This window comes from Saccopteryx leptura, chromosome 5 (genome assembly GCF_036850995.1).
Source record: "Saccopteryx leptura isolate mSacLep1 chromosome 5, mSacLep1_pri_phased_curated, whole genome shotgun sequence".
Lineage (NCBI taxonomy): Eukaryota > Metazoa > Chordata > Mammalia > Chiroptera > Emballonuridae > Saccopteryx > Saccopteryx leptura.
The window spans coordinates 285,300-306,080 of NC_089507.1; the positions used below are offsets into that span (position 1 = coordinate 285,300).

Consider the following 20,781-nt stretch of genomic DNA (forward strand, 5'->3'; position numbering starts at 1 on the left):
CACCTTCCACTGTGACCGAACACTTCAACGTACTTAGTGTCTCTGAGGCTATATTTGTTGTTGAGGACACGCAAGTGCCATGGTTCTTTCTGTCCCACTTAATGGCACAGCCCAGTTCTTCACATGGTGCTGTTCCTGGGCTTCAGAGTCAATCCCTGTGTTCACCGTCTGGGGTCTGTCTGTCCCTGCGTGGGAACACCTGCTTCACTGCCCAGGGCAGGAGAGCCCTACAAGAGGGGGTCTCACATTGTGCCGCCATCCTGGGTTCTGGAAGCACTAAGACCAGAGGTGCTCAGGCGCCTACTGACCAGTGCCCGTGTCTGTCCATCGGCATCTGACCAGTGCCCGTGTCTGTCCATCGGCATCTGACCAGTGCCCGTGTCTGTCCATCGGCATCTGACCAGTGCCCGTGTCTGTCCATCGGCATCTGACCAGTGCCCGTGTCTGTCCATCGGCATCTGACCAGTGCCCGTGTCTGTCCATCGGCATCTGACCAGTGCCCAGGTCTGTCCATCGGCATCTGACCAGTGCCCGTGTCTGTCCATCGGCATCTGACCAGTGCCCGTGTCTGTCCATCGGCATCTGACCAGTGCCCGTGTCTGTCCATCGGCATCTGACCAGTGCCCGTGTCTGTCCATCGGCATCTGACCAGTGCCCGTGTCTGTCCATCGGCATCTGACCAGTGCCCAGGTCTGTCCATCGGCATCTGACCAGTGCCCGTGTCTGTCCATCGGCATCTGACCAGTGCCCGTGTCTGTCCATCGGCATCTGACCAGTGCCCAGGTCTGTCCATCGGCATCTGACCAGTGCCCAGGTCTGTCCATCGGCATCTGACCAGTGCCCAGGTCTGTCCATCGGCATCTGACCAGTGCCCGTGTCTGTCCATCGGCATCTGACCAGTGCCCGTGTCTGTCCATCGGCATCTGACCAGTGCCCGGGTCTGTCCATCGGCATCTGACCAGTGCCCGTGTCTGTCCATCGGCATCTGACCAGTGCCCGTGTCTGTCCATCGGCATCTGACCAGTGCCCGTGTCTGTCCATCGGCATCTGACCAGTGCCCGTGTCTGTCCATCGGCATCTGACCAGTGCCCGTGTCTGTCCATCGGCATCTGACCAGTGCCCGTGTCTGTCCATCGGCATCTGACCAGTGCCCGTGTCTGTCCATCGGCATCTGACCAGTGCCCGTGTCTGTCCAACGGCATCTGACCAGTGCCCAGGTCTGTCCATCGGCATCTGACCAGTGCCCGTGTCTGTCCATCGGCATCTGACCAGTGCCCAGGTCTGTCCATCGGCATCTGACCAGTGCCCAGGTCTGTCCATCGACATCTGACCAGTGCCCATGTCTGTCCATCAGCATCTGACCAGTGCCCAGGTCTGTCCATCGGCATCTGACCAGTGCCCGTGTCTGTCCATCAGCATCTGACCGGTGCCCGTGTCTGTCCATCAGCATCTGACCGGTGCCCAGGTCTGTCCATCAGCATCTCCACAACCCCATGGAGAACTCCTTGCAGCACACCTGCGCCAGCCCCAGAGCAGATGCCTCCTTGTGCCGCACAAACCTCGTCCATCCTCCTTCACTGCTCTCTTCATAGTGCTGGCCGCTGTCTGACATGGCAGGTCTTAACTTCCGTCTCCTGCCCCCAAGCCCGCAGGCCTGAGAGGGGCCCACACACTCAGAGCCCCTGTCTGGTGCTGACTCCCTCCTGTCAAGTGATCCTGCCTGGGACCGCCCAGGGACATGGAAACTCCTCTCTGCACAAAGGGGTCACCCCTGTAACGCAGACCGGGCTCTCGAGACCCGGCCACTGCAAGCAACACCTCCAAGGCCCTACCTCCGTGATGGGTGACTTGGGGTTCACGTTCCTGGCAGCTGCGATCTCCTGCAGCTGGTTCACCAGCTCTGTGATGGACAGCCGGTCCTCTGGGTTGACCTTCAGCGTGGCGCCTGCAGCGGGGGGCAGCGCCTACTCAGGGTCCCAGCGTCCCACCACCCTGCCCTTGTAGAGATTACAGGCCCACAGTAGCCCCTCGTTTCACTGTCGTTACTGATTTTAAAGGCAAGTGAGGGGTGGACTTGAAGAGCAACAATAAAATGGAGTAAAATGATCAAAATCCACCATTTGAAGGACTGTAACTCACAAAGACTGAATGGTGGGCACCCTGTGGGAAAGTCCCACACCAGGGAGGCTGCCACAGAGCTGGGTGGGATGTGACAGGAGGCGTGTCCTCGCGTCCCTGCACAGGGGACTTACGGATGAGGCCGTGGAACACGGAGTAGCGAGTGTCATCAGCAGGGATAGAGTACTTCCCGTTGACTATGCGAAGCTTTGCTCCATCTTCAAAAGGGTGCTGTCCGAAGCACAGCAGGTACAGGATGCAGCCCAGCGCCTGCAGGGTGGGGGGGGGGGGGCAGGTGAGGGCGGCCCTGTCCTGGGCTCTGCGGAATCCAGCTCAGTCTAGTCCAGTCACCCGGCAGTCAGCCCTTGTTTCCAAGCTCATCAGAGACAAAGGCATGGAAGGCCGAGTAGCAAACAAACTGTAGCCTCTACGTTTCTGATGAAAAGACCTTTCCAAAAGGAAGAATGACCATGCTCAAGCCCTGGGGCCTCTCGGCTCAGAGACAGCAGGGTGACCATGCAGGAGAGCACCTCCTCCACATTTTCCGGTGAGAACAGTGAGAACAGGACAGGCCTGAGGCAGGACCCACAGGAACCCGAAGGATCAGTCAGGACTTCCAGAGAACTGGCCCTGCACCCAGCATGTCTCTGCTCAGCTTCCCTACAGCAGCCTCCGGGGACACAGTGCAGAGACTGGGGATGTCTCAGCACCCACGCCTCATCCGGCTGAGGACACCCGGCACACACTGCAGACACCTGAGCCCCAAGTACACAACTCCAAGTTCACCCTCAAGTTCCCATGTGTACATGTGCATGTGTGTGTGTCCTTGGGCTGTGAAAGCTAAGGGCACCCACTTGGGGTCACCTGAGACTTGGGAAGAGAAGACACAGTTCTGGGTGCAATTTTGAACGCTGCCTGTCACTAAGAATGGCTCCAGTGTGCAGGTCCCAGCATCTCAGTCACTTCAACTGCCACCTGCCTCCACCTATGCCCAGGACAGATCTCCTGTCCTGACAGGCCTGGACTGTGTCCCTGAGGGGCAGAGAGGTCTAGGGGTGCCAAAGCATCACTGTCCCTGCTCTCAGGGAGGCCACAGGACACCCATACTTAAGAAAGAGCCAGCAGATACCACAAGGAGCACAGTCACGCACAATACCTACCCCTGACCCAGGGTCTAGTCCCATGAACCACGATGTCATGCATGCCCAGCCTCTGTGAAGGGGGCTCTGACCGGCAGGGCAGGTGTCCCTGTGTCACGCGACCACATGCCAAGCCTGGAGGCAGCAGACAGCTGACTCCACCCATTCTGACCCCACCTGACTTCTATGCAGTCCACCCTCACTAACAACAGTAAAAGAAAAAAGAAGAAAGGCCAAAGGAACGTGGCTTCCGGAGCTATGCACAGGCCAGAGCCCGTGGGCCTCTCGCCTACCACACAGCACTCAACACTGCGGCCTCACCCAGATGTCCTGCTTCTCGCCAATTGGGAAGTTCGAGTACAGGTCCACGATTTCAGGTGTTCTATACATGGGTGTCGTGTTCCTAGTGATCTGAAATGACACAAACGTTTCAAAGGGAGTTACATGCAAGCATTATTTACTTTGTATTAGGGCCCCCAGAAACTCACTCTTATCACACTGTGCTCCGGGAAGTTCTCAGTACTTGACTCCCTCCCTCCGGACCGCCCACAGCAGCTCATCTCTGGAGTGGCCTCAGGGCTTGCCTAAGCAGCCGTGCCAAAGAACGCACTGTGGGATATCAGCTGTGTGTCCAAGAGATGGACATCTCAGCTGACCACAAATCTAGGCCAGAGCAGCCCAAATCCAGCTCTGTGAGGTGGGTCACTTGCATGCAGGAAAGGAAGTGCTGTTCTCAAAGCAGCCTCCTGATGAGTTCTTGTGGACAAAGAGCCTATGTGACAAGAGAGAACTAAACCAAATTTACAGTTGAGTCAGGTCTTCCAGTGAAAAGCCCAAGACCTAGCTATACAGGGTGGATCTGTGACAGAGAGGGTGGGGGACACAGTACGAAGGAGGGCCAGCGTGCGCTGGCACATGGCAAACACACACCACTAATCCCAGGGCCAGAGACGCCCTTGGGAACAGTGCCGGGACCTCAGCAGGGGGCATGGACGATGACCCACCATTCTCCGAGGCAAGATCTCCTTTAGGAACAGGTGGGCACGGGCTGGGCAAGCGCACACGTGACCCCTAGGGCCAACCCAAGGCCATGTCCAGATGCAAAAATGACACCCCAGATCCTGGCTGGTTAGCTTAGTCAGTTGAGAACATTATCCTGAAACAAGGTTGCAAGTTTGATCCTCAGTCGGGGCACACATGGAAGCAACCCGTGACTGCAGGACTGAGTGGAACAACAACTGAATGCTTCCCTTCCCCCTCCTCTATCTCCCTTCCTCTGTCAAAAAATAAATATATAAAAAAGTAGGCCCTGGCTGGATAGCTTAGTTGGTTGGAGCATCGTCCCTGAGTGCCGGAGGTTGCTGGTTCGATTCCCTGGTTGGGCACATATAGGAGATCAATATTCCTGTCTCTCTCTTTTCCTGCCTTTCTTAAAAATAATTATTTTTAAATGATACTGGGCCTTGACCAGCTCTTCACAGGCCCACCCTCAACACTAAGCTGAGGCAGACTAGCCCGGAGCCCTGGGAGGGAGGCGACAAGCAGCCCCGTGCAGCCCAGACGAGGCTGAGGGGCGTCCACACAGGACGTCAGGGAGCTGCAGACTCATGATCCTGCATGTGTGCCTGTGTGACACACCCCCAAGACCACACGGACACATGTGCAGGCCACCTGTGTGCACAGCTGCAGGCCTGGCAGGACGTCGAGCACCACCCGCCCCATCTCACCTCCTCCTCCTCCACCTGGACCAGGACCTCGAGCACCACCCGCCCCGTCTCACCTCCTCCTCCACCACCTGGACCAGGACCTCGAGCACCACCCGCCCCGTCTCACCTCCTCCTCCACCTGGACCAGGACCTCGAGCACCACCCGCCCCGTCTCACCTCCTCCTCCTCCACCTGGACCAGGACCTCGAGCACCGCCCGCCCCGTCTCACCTCCTCCTCCACCTGGGCCCGCCGCTGGGCACTCCAGCTGTAGTCGGGGGCGTGCAATATGGTCGTGGCGCTACCAAAGTCACACAGCTTAATGGTCCCCTGGTTACTCAGCAGCAAGTTTTCAACCTGAAAAATTCCAGGAGAAGGTCCTTATAAACTTGAGGTCCAGATGGCCCAAGTGGCAAACACAGCACCTTAACTTCTTCTAATCAAAATCAGTGCCTTTAGAAATGGATAACTCAGAAAAAAAGTTACACCACAAATCAAATGTAACTGCAACTAATAATATAAAATACACAATGCAAAGTCAGAAAATGAAAACGTTTAACCATTAAAAACACATAATTGGCCCTGGCCAGTTGGCTCAGTGGTAGAGCGTCAGCCTGGCGTGCAGGAGTCCCGGGTTCGATTCCCGGCCAGGGCACACAGGAGAAGCGCCCATCTGCTTCTCCACCCATCCCCTTTTCCTTCCTCTCTGTCTCTCTCTTCCCCTCCCGCAGCCGAGGCTCCATTGGAGCAAAGTTGGCCCGGGCGCTGAGGATGGCTACATGGCCTCCACCTCAGGCGCTAGAATGGCTCTGGTTGCAACAAAGCGACGCCCCAGATGGGCAGAGCATCACCCCTGACGGGCATGCCGAGTGGATCCCGGTCGGGCGCATGCGGGAGTCTGTCTGACTGCCTCCCCATTTCCAACTTCAGAAAAATACCAAAAAAAACAACAAAACAAACCCCCCCCACATAATTATATATCAAGAGGCTATGAAGAAATCTAGTCAGAAACTGTCAACGGAGATGTACTTTTAGATCCAATGTAACAGGAACCACGTTCCTAACAGCAAAGGCACCAACCTGCCCCAGTCCCTCGAGGGCACAGTCCAGGCCTGGCCACTTCTGCAAGGCCCAGAGCTAAGGATGGGTTTACATATCTCAATGCTGGGGAAAATTAAAAAAACAACTCTTCCTAACACGGGGCCGCAGCAGCCACGCACACTCGCGCCAATGGCAGGCGCCTACAGCTGTGCCGCAAGGCAGAGTCTGCGTGCCGCGTGGCCCGCAGAGCAGACTCATTTCACGTCAGCCCTTTGTGAGCCTGGCCACACAGCCCTGGAGTGGAGGGGCACCCAGACCAGGACCCAGGTGCTGGGAGAGTGGGATAAGCACAGCGAGGGAAGCCCTGTCCCTAAGGGCAGCCACACGTCTTCAGGACAACACGTATAGGTCAGAAGCACATCATGCTGGGAGCTGACAATGCCCGCTAAAAACAGCACCCTGAGCTGAGTGAGCACGCAAGCCACACACCCACACACGTACCCCACACGGGGCTTACCAGATAAGAACAGGCAAACACGCCACAGGTACTTCCCCAAAGAGGAAGTTCAAATGCAAACAAACACAAAGATGCTCAACTTCACTCACAGAAGGAAAACGCCACTAAAACCACCCCGTCTGCTGCCACCAGCAAGGACCGCAAAGAATGGCACAGGCATAGCCCACACAAAAGCGCAGATAGCTGCTGACATGCCAGACGTCGAGACGGTACTGGTCACCACCAGCACAGGAAGCAGGGACCCCATGGCACAAACTGTTAACTATGGGCACACGAGACGGACGAACCCTAAAACCACCACGTTAAGCGGAAAGCTAACACAAAGGATGCACCCTCGAGCCACGCGTAGCGACAGGCTGTGGGGACACCTGGCACCCACGGGGCGCTGAGAAAATGAGGGGTGTGTACCCAGGCCAAGCTCACAGATGCGGATTCCCTGATTTCATTCTCTTGGCTATTCACACATGCAAGCACATGACTGACACATGAGGCAGGACAATCCTGATTCCTGGCTATTCACACATGCAAGCACATGACTGACACATGAGGCAGGACAATCCTGATTCCTGGTTATTCACACATGCAAGCACATGACTGACACATAGGCAGGGCAATCCTGATGACACAGGAAGATCCACCGCCACCCCAGCCGACAAGAGGTGTATCCACACGGTAGAGACCTCTGCACCCAGAGTACCACAGCTGCCCAGTCCACATGGTAGATACCTCTGCACCCAGAGCACCACAGCTGCCCAGTCCACATGGTAGAGACCTCTGCACCCAGAGCACCACAGCTGCCCAGTCCACACAGTAGAGAGAGACCTCTGCACCCAGAGCACCACAACTGCCCAGTCCACACGGTAGAGACCTCTGCACCCAGAGCACCACAGCTGCCCAGTCCACACGGTAGAGAGAGACCTCTGCACCCAGAGCACCACAGCTGCCCAGTCCACACGGTAGAGAGAGACCTCTGCACCCAGAGCACCACAGCTGCCCAGTCCACACGGTAGAGAGACCTCTGCACCCAGAGCACCACAGCTGCCCAGTCCACACGGTAGAGACCTCTGCACCCAGAGCACCACAGCTGCCCAGTCCACACGGTAGAGAGAGACCTCTGCACCCAGAGCACCACAGCTGCCCAGTCCACACGGTAGAGACCTCTGCACCCAGAGCACCACAGCTGCCCAGTCCACACGGTAGAGAGAGACCTCTGCACCCAGAGCACCATAGCTGCCCAGTCCACACGGTAGAGAGAGACCTCTGCACCCAGAGCACCATAGCTGCCCAGTCCACACGGTAGAGAGAGACCTCTGCACCCAGAGCACCACAGCTGCCCAGTCCACACGGTAGAGAGAGACCTCTGCACCCAGAGCACCACAGCTGCCCAGTCCACACGGTAGAGAGAGACCTCTGCACCCAGAGCACCATAGCTGCCCAGTCTACACGGTAGAGAGAGACCTCTGCACCCAGAGCACCACAGCTGCCCAGTCCACACGGTAGAGACCTCTGCACCCAGAGCACCACCGCTGCCCAGTTCACACGGTAGAGACCTCTGCACCCAGAGCACCACAGCTGCCCAGTCCACACGGTAGAGACCTCTGCACCCAGAGCACCACAGCTGCCCAGTCCACACGGTAGAGACCTCTGCACCCAGAGCACCACAGCTGCCCAGTCCACACGGTAGAGACCTCTGCACCCAGAGCACCACAGCTGCCCAGTCCACACGGTAGAGACCTCTGCACCCAGAGCACCACAGCTGCCCAGTCCACACGGTAGAGACCTCTGCACCCAGAGCACCACAGCTGCCCAGTCCACACGGTAGAGAGAGACCTCTGCACCCAGAGCACCACAGCTGCCCAGTCCACACGGTAGAGAGAGACCTCTGCACCCAGAGCACCACAGCTGCCCAGTCCCCACGGTAGAGAGAGACCTCTGCACCCAGAGCACCACAGCTGCCCAGTCCACACGGTAGAGACCTCTGCACCCAGAGCACCACAGCTGCCCAGTCCACAGTAGAGAGAGACCTCTGCACCCAGAGCACCACAGCTGCCCAGTCCACACGGTAGAGAGAGACCTCTGCACCCAGAGCACCACAGCTGCCCAGTCCACACGGTAGAGACCTCTGCACCCAGAGCACCATAGCTGCCCAGTCCACACGGTAGAGACCTCTGCACCCAGAGCACCACAGCTGCCCAGTCCACAGTAGAGAGAGACCTCTGCACCCAGAGCACCACAGCTGCCCAGTCCACACGGTAGAGAGAGACCTCTGCACCCAGAGCACCACAGCTGCCCAGTCCACACGGTAGAGAGAGACCTCTGCACCCAGAGCACCACAGCTGCCCAGTCCACACGGTAGAGACCTCTGCACCCAGAGCACCACAGCTGCCCAGTCCACACGGTAGAGAGAGACCTCTGCACCCAGAGCACCACAGCTGCCCAGTCCACACGGTAGAGACCTCTGCACCCAGAGCACCACAGCTGCCCAGTCCACACGGTAGAGACCTCTGCACCCAGAGCACCACAGCTGCCCAGTCCACACGGTAGAGACCTCTGCACCCAGAGCACCATAGCTGCCCAGTCCACACGGTAGAGACCTCTGCACCCAGAGCACCACCGCTGCCCAGTCCACAGTAGAGAGAGACCTCTGCACCCAGAGCACCACAGCTGCCCAGTCCACACGGTAGAGAGAGACCTCTGCACCCAGAGCACCACAGCTGCCCAGTCCACACGGTAGAGAGAGACCTCTGCACCCAGAGCACCACAGCTGCCCAGTCCCCACGGTAGAGACCTCTGCACCCAGAGCACCACCGCTGCCCAGTCCACACGGTAGAGAGAGACCTCTGCACCCAGAGCACCACAGCTGCCCAGTCCACACGGTAGAGATCTCTGCACCCAGAGCACCACAGCTGCCCAGTCCACACGGTAGAGAGAGACCTCTGCACCCAGAGCACCACAGCTGCCCAGTCCCCACGGTAGAGACCTCTGCACCCAGAGCACCACCGCTGCCCAGTCCACACGGTAGAGAGAGACCTCTGCACCCAGAGCACCACAGCTGCCCAGTCCACACGGTAGAGATCTCTGCACCCAGAGCACCACAGCTGCCCAGTCCACAGTAGAGAGAGACCTCTGCACCCAGAGCACCACCGCTGCCCAGTCCACACGGTAGAGACCTCTGCACCCAGAGCACCACAGCTGCCCAGTCCACACGGTAGAGAGAGACCTCTGCACCCAGAGCACCACAGCTGCCCAGTCCACACGGTAGAGATCTCTGCACCCAGAGCACCACAGCTGCCCAGTCCACATGGTAGAGACCTCTGCACCCAGAGCACCACAACTGCCCAGTCCACACAGTAGAGATCTCTGCACCCAGAGCACCACAGCTGCCCAGTCCACACGGTAGAGAGAGATCTCTGCACCCAGAGCACCACCGCTGCCCAGTCCACACGGTAGAGACCTCTGCACCCAGAGCACCACAGCTGCTCAGTCCACACAGTAGAGACCTCTGCACCCAGAGCACCACAGCTGCCCAGTCCACACAGTAGAGATCTCTGCACCCAGAGCACCACAGCTGCCCAGTCCACACGGTAGAGAGAGATCTCTGCACCCAGAGCACCACCGCTGCCCAGTCCACACGGTAGAGACCTCTGCACCCAGAGCACCACAGCTGCTCAGTCCACACAGTAGAGACCTCTGCACCCAGAGCACCACAGCTGCCCAGTCCACACGGTAGAGAGAGATCTCTGCACCCAGAGCACCACCGCTGCCCAGTCCACACGGTAGAGACCTCTGCACCCAGAGCACCACAGCTGCTCAGTCCACACAGTAGAGACCTCTGCACCCAGAGCACCACAGCTGCCCAGTCCACACAGTAGAGACCTCTGCACCCAGAGCACCACTGCTGCCCAGGCATCCTCCCGACTCCACAGGGGTCTGCAACGTGGTGCCTGCCAACGTGGGCTCAGGGGACAAGAGAGAAGGCCAAGCTTGTCAGAGGCTCAAACCTAAATGAAGACAAAACCCACAGACAGGGTGTCAGTGCTGACCCCTCTGCTAGGGCCCACAGGAGCACCTGCCTGGTCCCCACTGGGGAGAGCTGAGAGATGCACCTGGAGAAACCAGGGGGCTAGCCACAGACTGGATGGGAAGTGACGCTGGGGAGCGTGAGTCCTGCAAGGCAGTAGCAGTGCTCAGCTATGCACGAGCACAGCTGCTCTCTCAGAGTCTGTGCGCTGTCTGGGTGGGAAAGGGCGCGACGTTTTCAGCCCACTTTATACTCCTTCAGCAAAACCCTGCGTCAACAGCAGGATGCGGGGCCCCTGACACCCAACCTGGCCCAGCTGGCACACAAGTTCTGTGGGGCTAAATGATGTCTACAAAGTCTTAGGTTTTTCAAAAACACCAGAGGAGGAATAAAAAAACCCAGGCCATAACCCAGGAAACAGTTGCAGCACATACAACTATAAGAATGCACAAGGAGGCCGGGCCGGCTGGCTCAGTGGTTGGCTCAGCGGCAGAGCGTCTGCCCAGAGTGTGGAAGTCCCGGGCTCAATTCCCAGCCAGGGCACACGGGAGAAGCGCCCATCTGCTTCCTCTCTGTCTCTCTCTTCCCCTCCCGCAGCCAAGGCTCCATTGGAGCAAAGCTGGCCTGGGTGCTGAGGATGGCTCCACGGCCTCCACCTCAGGAGCTGGTCTTAGCATTGTCCCCTGGTGGGCATGCGGGAGTCTGTCTCTCTGCCTCCCTGCTTCTCACTTCAGAAAAATACAAAAAAAAAAAAAAAAAAAAAGAATGCACAAAGAGCCTCAATGAATCACAATCAGGACGACAGACCAGAACAACAAAAAGGGCAGAAACAAAGTCACCTGAAGAACAAGGCGCCAAAGGACACTATAGACAGCAAAAACCACTTTACCTTCATGAATAACCAGGAAAAAGCAAAATCACTACACATAGACCATTCCCCACCCACCCCTTCCTGGCAAAATGAAAACGGCAGCTTCAAGTACAGGTGGCTGGTGGGGTGGGGGCTCGGGGCCCTCGGCCCCACCTGTGCACGGGGACACGCTCAGCACCCACACAGCAAACCCCGTGTGACAGGCAGGTGCCAGCAGCTCTCCCTGCGCAGACGTGCTGGCACGCAGAGGGTGCGCCCAGAGGAGCAGGTACAGTCCTCCGCTCCACCCAGAGCTATGGGCACGGACCCACAGGCGTGGGACCCACGGGAGCCTGGAGGGAGCCCCAGGCCCGCTGTGTGGCCCCGTGTGTGAAGGCCCCACGTGCATCAGCAAAGTCGATGACACACAGGGAGGGCTCTCTCACTGCTTCAACGGAGAAGATTCCAGAAAACCCACTCGCTGTCAAGAGGCTCCTATACGGGTCTCAGAGACTTCTTGGCAGAGCCTGTGCTGGCAAAATCTGTGTGCCCTCCTAACCGGGGGGCAGGGCCGTAGCACCTTGAGGTCCCTGTGGATGATGGGTGGCTTCTGTCTGTGCATGTGCTGCACGGCTCTGCACGTCTGGTAGAAGATCTTCAGGACAGTGTCACAAGACAACGGGCCTTTAGCCTCACTTTTCTTCAGAAACTCCACCAGCTGCCCTGAAAGAGACAAGCACATTCTCACCACCAGGAACCACCAACGCTGACCGGCGTGCAGAGCAGGGCTCAGGGTAGAAGAAGAGGGCGTGGCTACCGGCACCACCACCGTCCAGTTATAGAGCCTGTCGAGGGAACACCTGCTGTGGCCACAGCTCAGGCAGCTCAGACCTCCTACCACAGAGAGATGGGGGAGACAGCAGCCACCAGAAAAACCACAAACACGCCATCTTCTCAACTGTCTCTAGCAAAATCCTCACTGTTTCCTTAAATGACAATGGCCATCTGCCTGTGAGCGTAGAATCTCCGTGAACATCACTCCAGACTGAACACAGACAGCACATGGGACCAGTGGGTGGTGACAGCCCTGATGGGGACGGCAAGACTGTGACCCAGGGAGCTCCTGTCACTGGTCCTAGCAGAGGTTCCCCAACAACTGTACTGGGGACACCCATGTTCACACCTAAGCACCCACACTGCCCTGGTCCTCAGCCCTGTCCCTCCCCGTGGCCCCATCCCTGGTCCAGGCTCCAGGCCACCTCAGTGACATCATGCACAACCATGGTTGCTACTACAGCTCGAGCTCTGCGGGGGCCCTCCCCACACTGTCCCTCGCATCCTGGGCTCAAACACCACCTCCCAGGGTACCACCTCTGCTCAGACTGTAGCATGGGCGCCCTCTCTACACTCCACTTCCCCCGATGCTGGGTGAATCACTGAACCCACAACCTGCACACATCAGTGCCAACAGATACCACGTTCATCTGGTGAGAGTATCGACCTGCCCGCGAGTGGCATGAGGCTCGGGATGTCAACACAGACTCCATACATCCATGGCAGCTGGGTTTTCATATAACTGCATCACCTTCACGTCCCAGAACCTGTGCACTCCTGCCACCACCCACTCATGGTGCAGCGTCCACCCTGGTGGTGCCGCTGTGGTCCTGCACACCAGGCCCAGCCCTAGCCTCCCTCCAGGCCACTAGGCTCTCTCCTAGCCACACCTGCCTCCCAGGCTCTGCACCAGCCCGAGGGCATGTGGTGACACAGGGAACACCCGGCTGGAAGAGGGCGAGGGAGCAGCATATAGAGGGGACATCAATGTCAGTGCTTACCGGCCTCTGCTGCTCAGTGAGAAAGGGCATCGCTTTAGAACTAGCAATTCTGCAGGTGGCAGAGGGGCTGGAGAGGGCCCAGTGGAGAGCGAGATGAGGGGTGGCCTGTGGGGCTGGCAAGAAGGGACAGGAAGAGCCCATGGGTGGGCACCAGGAGCCACCGCAAGGCTCCCCTTCAGTGGAGCGGGAACCCACGTCCGGCCCTGCCCTGTGTCAAGTGATCCCCTGCACCCACCCTGGAAGCACACGAGGCACTCAGCCCCAGCCTTGCATGCAGCTCCCAGACAGCAGTCCCAGGCTGCTGTGGTGACGCTGCATGGTGTGACCTGTGAGGCTGCCCCATTGCAGGGAGCCATTCTACCCGATGTGGGCACGTGCTGTGAGCTGCAGCGCACACCTCACTTGTGAAATGGTTCACACAGTACTGCTTAAAACCCACAGCCTTCCAAAGCCCAACACTAGAGTGATGCAGAACTCTTCTAAGCCCCTGTCTGATGGGCAGAGGACACAACAGACCACCAAAATAGCCATGGCTGAAAAAAAGGGCATGCCCATCAGAACACACTGCGTGCATGGAAGCATGTGTGACCTCCTCCGTGACACCTGAGGTGTGCAGAGCACGCTGTCTGAGTAGCACACCCCTGCCCCCCAACCTAACAAGCCCCTTGCTAATACCAGGCGCAGGGATACCAAGTCACGCACGGATGCACAGCACTTCTGTGCACTAACATTCATGCCCCAGACGAGATGCCCATTCCGTGGGTGCTGGTCAAGGACCTGGAGGTTCAGGTGTTCCGAGCCTTAGAGAGCAGGTGAGTGTGAGGACGTGCAAGACAGCACATTTCAGAAAGTGAGAGTGTGTCTGCAGAACCCCCAGTTCTGCAAACACCTGCACAATGACTTCCCAATGAGCACATACTCTGTGTCGTTACAAACAGCAGTGATACTGAACACCCATTAATTGGAAGAACCACGTGCCCGACCTGAGCCTAAGGACAGGCACCTGCCAGCCAGCTCTGTGAGAATGGGAGCAGAGATCCGGACGTGGGGAGTACAACAGGCCCCACCTGGGCTCCGGACTCCATGCTGCCCCTGTTTCGACCTGCTGCCTTCGCCTTTCCCGCGGTGAAGACCCTCCTCCCAGCTCGTTCCCTCCTCCTCCTCCACGCTCAGCACCGACGGGTGTTCTGCTCCTCTCTGCAGAGGTGCCTGCTGTACCGCTCCAGCCTCTCCTCTGTGACAGACAGCCCTTCTTGTGGGGGGGATGCCAGGGAGGAGTGTGTCTGTGGGCACAGCACTTGCCCCTCCCAGGGAGATGCCTGCCTCGGTGCCCTCTGTGGCTGCCGAAGCCTGTGGCAGCCGTCCCTGCCTCCTCTCCCACACGCACGCCACTAACAAAGAAGCACTGTGTCTCAGTACATACAGGTGGTCCCTCCAGGCCGCAGGCCTCCCACTGACCCTTACATGTCCTCCACTCACTCCTCTTCTCTGTGACACCATCATCGGTTCCCCACTAAGCCGATGGGCTCTGGAAGGGTGGGCATGCTCCACCTCCCCGGCTCTCCACGGGGTGTACACAGGTACCCACGTGGCCCTCTCAACCCCTTGACTCTGCAGAAGGTACCAGGTCCCCCCCACTCCTGTTAGTGACTAAAGAGCCTTTCCTCCTAAGAGCACAGCCTCATGCCGATTAGGTCACATGTCCCGCTCTTTCCATCACGACCAACACATCTCCCAGAGAGAGGCGCTGTGCGTGTCACGGGACTGTCCCAGAGAGAGGCGCTGTGCGTGTCACGGGACTGTCCCAGTGGACCGTTACCTTTGCAGAGCTCCGTGAGCAGCAGGAACTCGGCCTGCCCCGTGTCTGACTCCTCCTTTCCTATTGATGCTGCAGAGCAAAACTGAACAATATTGGGGTGGCCAGAAAGCTTTTTCTGCAGGTGTCTTGTTAAAGGAGAACACGTACATCTGCACATTTAGAAACAAGTACACACAGTGGGCAACAGTAGGTTTATAACTGGGACTACCTGGAACAGTTCACCCTGTATTATTTTTCTTTTTTCTTTTTGTATTTTTCTGAAGTGAGAAGTGGGGAGGCAGACTGGGATCCACCCGGCACGCCCACCAGGGGGCGACGCTTTGCCCATCTGGGGCGTCGCTCCGCCGCAATCAGAGCCATTCTAGCGCCTGAGGCAGAGGCCATGGAGCCATCCTCAGCGCTGGGCCAATTTTGCTCCAATGGAGCTTTGGCTGCGGGAGGGGAAGAGAGAGACAGACATAGAGAGAAAGGAGAAGGGGAAGGGTAGAGAAGCAGATGGTCGCTTATTCTGTCTGCCCTGGCCAGGAATCGAACCTGGGCCAACGCTTTACCGCTGAGCCAACTGGCCAGGGTCCATCCTTGCATTATTTTTCTATACAAACAACTGTATACCTACTTCTGCCCATCGTAAAAATATGACATTTAGACACTACAGTCATAACAGTGAACGGAACGATCTTATGTCTCAGCGCGTCAGAGCAGCAAGATAAGGTCAACCAAGCAGAGCAGCAAGATGTGGAGGAAGGAGAGTGAAGTGTGATGGAACCACCACCATGCTGGCCATACACACCTGACCACAGGCCAGGCAGGACAGCATCAGAGGGCATGGTGCGAGAGGCTGTGGGTGGTGAAGGCGTCCACCTGGACCTCAGCAAGGTGAGCACCTCAGGCTCACTGTGGACAGAGCTTGAGAAAAGAACAGAGAGCAGTCTGGCAGCAAAGGGCAAGACCCCACCCAGCGCAGCAGTCGCTCCAACCGGGTGACCGCGAGCAAGAATGCCCACTGTCCATCGCTTGTGCACGGGCCTCCATCCACGGCTCAGCCCAAGGCACAGAGGCTTCTGGGGCAAGACCCACATCTCCTCTCCCAGAACCACAGAATCTCTGACCACTACCCTGAGAGTGAAAAACAAGGGAAACACCACTTCTCACGAGAAACAGTCTACAGATAAGTCCAAGAAAAGGCCAACTTTGGCTCTTCAAAAAGAACAGTGCAGCCTGACCAGGCGGTGGCGCAGTGGATAGAGCATCGGACTGGGATGCGGAAGGACCCAGGTTCGAGACCCTGAGGTCGCCAGCTTGAGCACGGGCTCATCTGGTTTGAGCAAGGTTCACCAGCTTGGACCCAAGGTCGCTGGCTCCAGCAAGGGGTTACTCAGTCTGCTGAAGGCCTGTGGTCAAGGCACATGTGAGAAAGCAATCAATGAACAACTAAGGTGTTGCAACGCGCAATGAAAAACTAATGATTGATGCTTCTCATCTCTCTCCGTTCCTGTCTGTCTGTCCCTGTCTATCCCTCTCTCTGACTCACTCCCTGTCTCTGTAATAAATAAATAAATAAATAAATAAATAAATAAATAAAATTTTAAAAAAGAGCAGTGCAGGGCAACGGCAGCCTGCCCCGTGGGTCTCAGTGGCCGACTCCTGGGAAAAGGATACCATGAAGCACACTTCCTGGATGATGGCTCTGTTCTTCTCCTCCTCGTTGGACAACAGTCTCTGCATCGGGGAAGAGCGCAGACAAAATTAGCAACTGTGGGTCTCCCCAGTCCACGTCCAGCAGAGTAGCTCAGGCACACTTAACCCCTGACCTACACAGAAACTGACAGAAGGTTCAAGACCCCTGAAAATGGTCCTCTAGTGTCCAAGGACACAGTAACAACTACAAATAGGAGCCTTTTCTGCAAACAGGCTGGAGTAAAATAAGACACTGAAAGAAAAGAAGCCGTTGCTGAAATGAGGGTCCTCATCCTGGTCCCCAAAGCCACACAGGCCCCTACAGCTTGGCAACACACCCAGAATGGCCACTCCACTCGGCGGCCCAGGGAGGGCACCTGCTGTCCCCCAACAGAACCAGACGGCCCTGCCCTCCCACTGTCCCACGGTGACCCTGCTCTAGGACACTGTGTACACACAGTCCACTCGAGTGGCAGTGAACCCCCTGCTCTTTGTGAAACCTCACTGTGCACTCTCAGCACTTGTGGTCACTCTTGCCCCCAAGCCTCAAAGCTGGAAGCTGCATTTGTGAAGTCCACTAAAACTGCTGATGGCTCTTGACCACCAGAAGAAACAAACAGGATAAACAGACTGCAAAAAAGAAACTAGATAACAGGGAATACTCCCTCAAAACACTGTCACTTTGAGATTTCCTTTAAAATAACCAAAACCCACACAACACGTGCCGTCCTTTCTCACCTTTAATGCATACTCTCTGCCACTTCCCAGATCTTGAGCTTCATACACAAATGCAAACCCTCCTGAAAGTTAGAGAAACAAACATGTTCAGTGCTGTGATTTCAATCAACATTTACTAAGAAAAATACAAACTAGACTTGTGAATAGCATTTGTTTTCTGCAATGGCTTCAATTTACATAATACTAGTTTTTAATTATCCTGCTTCAGAGGCAGGAAGGAAATAAACAAACATAGGAACAGAGATCAATGAAGGAAAAATGAAGAAAATCAACAAAGCCAGAGGCAGTGCTCTGAAAACAAATGAACTCAATTAATTCTAGACAGATTGATATGAGAGAGAGAGAGAGAGGAGACAAATGACCGACATCCAGCTGCACTGTCCAAATGCGCAAAAGAAAAAGATGCTAAAAGATTTCACATGAACACAGAACAAAGATTTCTTAGATCCTTAGTTCTAAAAAAATAACATGTTAGCACATCAAACCCATCAGTAGATAAAAAATGATGATACATCATGACTAATTAGAGTAGGTTTAACACTTGAAAATCAATGTAATTCTATTGTTTTTAAGTTTAATTGCATGGCTTTTTCTATCTGCTTATATAGTGGGAAATTACACCATGAAATTAAAAACTCCCAGCAAACTGCTCTACCTGATCAAGGACAGCCATGAGAGACGCCAGCAACACCACGCCTAGCAGCAGGAGGCCACACACTTTGCCCTGAGACCAGAACAAGAAGGATGTGTGTTCTCACTACTGCAACTCAGTGTCGTAGGGAAGGCCCAACCTGGGCATCCAGGTAAAAGAAAAAGCATCCAGATTGGAAAGGAAAAAATAACAATGTCTTTCCTTGCAGACATGTGATCATCTATTATAGACAATCATGTAAAACCTTCCCCCCAAAGCCACTATAATTAATAAATGAGTTTGGGCCCTGGCTGGATAGCTTGGTTGGTTGGTTCAATCCCTGGTCTGTCTGTCTCTGTCTCTTTCTCCCTTCCTCTCTCTTAAAACTTATAAGAAAAAAATTTTTTGAAAATAATAAATCAGTTTGGGAGGTTATGGGCTATCAGACCATATGAAAATCAACTGTCTTTCTAATGTCCTGAGTTAAGCAGAGTTTTTAGATATAAGAACAGAAACATGACCCACAAATGAAAAAAAAATGAGAAATGGGCTCATCAAAGTAAAGACTTCCAGTTTCTGAAACACTGTTGATAGGAGGAAAGACAAGCCACTAACTGGACTTTGCAAATCACATTCCTTATGGAATTCTAGCCAGAAAATATGAAGAAAATCCAAAATTCAATAACAACAAAAAATTTAACAGGCAAAATATATGAAAAGACACCTCACCAGATATATACAAGAGTAAGCTCATGAAAACACGTTTAACATCACTCATTACCCACGAGGAAAATGCGAACGCAGACCGCGGGTGCTCCTGCACATCTAGTCAGAGTGTCTGCGTGTTCACAAACTGACCACAGCAAGTGCGGGCAGTGGGATGCGGACACTGTGGTGGGAACATAAAATGCTGTAACCACTTTGGAGAACAGTTTGGTAACTTCTTTAGAAGTTAAACAGACGCTGACTCCACAGCCTGTGGCCACACTGACGGATACACCCACCTCTGTACAAAGACGTGCACACAAATGTTCATACAGTTTCACTGTAATTGCCCAAATGGGGAACAAACCTCATGTCCACTGACAGTGAATGGACAAACCAACTGCCCCAAAGGGAGCATGACTCCACAATAAATAAGGGGGATTGACTGCTGACAGGCAGTAACGTGGGTGACTCCACAATCATGCTGAGGAGGTTTCCAGGAAAAAGATGTCTGGATCTATATGCATTTTTTTTTTTTTTTTTTTTTTTTTAAGCAAGAGACAGGAAGGGAAAGAGATGAGAAGAATCAACTCGTAGTTGCAGCACTTGAGTTGTTCATTGATTGCCTCATATGTGCCTTGAACTGGGGGGCTCCAGCTGAGCCAGTGAGCCATTGCTCAAGCCATCAACCTTGGGCTCAAGTCAGCGACCATGGGGTCATGTTGATAATCCTGGGCTCCAGAATAGCCTACACTCAAGCCAGAGACCTAAGGGTTTCGAACCTGAGACCTCAACATCCCAAGTCAATGCTCTATCCACTGTTCCACCACTGGTCAGGCCAAATGTAATTTTTAAAGCTAACATTTACTAACTCTAGTTAGTAGGGACATAGATGTTTGCTCTGTTACTCAATCTGCTTGTCCACACTGTTGAAACTTTCCCTGAGAAAAAGGATACTCAACTTCAGGACTTGTTACACAGCTGCAGTACTGGCGGAACAAGACAGAAAAATTCTAGAAACAGAGCCACACAACATACCCACATGATTTCTGACAGGTGCAGAACCAATCAACGGTGCTGGAGCACCTGGGCATCCTTAGGCAAAAACCCCCAGAACACAGCGCTCTGCCAGATGTCAAGAAGCCCAGATGAGGCGGCCTTCTGTGGGCTTCCAGCCTCAATTCTGTCACTCATTGGCTGGTGGCCTTGGCAAGCCCAGACCTCAGCCACCATCAGAATCACAGATCACATGAAACATCGTGTACTCTGCTTGCCGAACAGTCACAGCCTGTAAGTGCTCTGGTGGTGACTGCTATTACTACTTCATATGGCTGTCAGTCACGGCACATAAAGGGCTGATGAAAAAGCCGCCAACTTAAAAGTGAGGAGACCTGCATGACCGGGCGGTGGCGCAGTGGATAGGGCGTTGGATTGGGACACAGAGGACCCAGGTTCGAAACCACGAGGTCACCAGCTTGAACACGGGCTCATTTGGTTTGAGCAAGGCTCACCAGCTTGAGCTTAAGGTTGCTGGCTTGAGCAAGGGGTCATTTGCTCTGCTGTAGCCCCCCAGTCAAGGCACATATGAGAAAGCAATCAATGAACAACTAAGATGTTGCAACGAAAAACTGATGATTGATGCTTCTCACCTCTCTCCCTTCCTGTTTGTCCCTCTCTGTCTCTCTCTCTCTCTCTGTCACACACACACACACACACACACACACACACACACACACACACAAGTGAGAAGACCTAAGAGTGGGCAATTCATTAGGGACAAGAGGTGGGCCACACTGCAAGCCCCAAGGCCCTGCTGCAAAGATCCTGGTTCTTTGTGCTCCAAAGTATCTGGAGAAGACAAAACATCCTCTCAGCACCCCTGGGTGGGTGGCTTCTCTCCTGTAGTACTTCAAAGACACACATTCCAATAATGGAAAGATAGTTCAGTGCAAGGAGGCCCTCGGGATGGGACAGACAGTGTGGAG

At 55.2% G+C, this 20,781-nt stretch overlaps 1 protein-coding gene across 3 annotated transcripts in view; it reads right to left on the reverse strand.

Moving 5' to 3' along the window:
- The window catches only part of GAK (cyclin G associated kinase), a 59,929-nt gene that overhangs the window by 36,278 nt on the left and 2,870 nt on the right, over window positions 1-20,781 (reverse strand). Inside the window, exons 2-9 of one of the 3 annotated variants that reach the window (XM_066385339.1) lie at window positions 17,461-17,522; window positions 16,705-16,764; window positions 15,046-15,160; window positions 11,972-12,114; window positions 5,194-5,319; window positions 3,579-3,668; window positions 2,253-2,388; window positions 1,833-1,945 (exon numbers count right to left, since the gene is read on the reverse strand). In XM_066385339.1, the coding sequence (XP_066241436.1) occupies window positions 1,833-1,945; window positions 2,253-2,388; window positions 3,579-3,668; window positions 5,194-5,319; window positions 11,972-12,114; window positions 15,046-15,160; window positions 16,705-16,764; window positions 17,461-17,522 (845 nt within the window). The remainder of the gene's footprint in view (window positions 1-1,832; window positions 1,946-2,252; window positions 2,389-3,578; window positions 3,669-5,193; window positions 5,320-11,971; window positions 12,115-15,045; window positions 15,161-16,704; window positions 16,765-17,460; window positions 17,523-20,781) is intronic. The other 2 variants (XM_066385340.1, XM_066385341.1) reach the window with 2 other exon arrangements.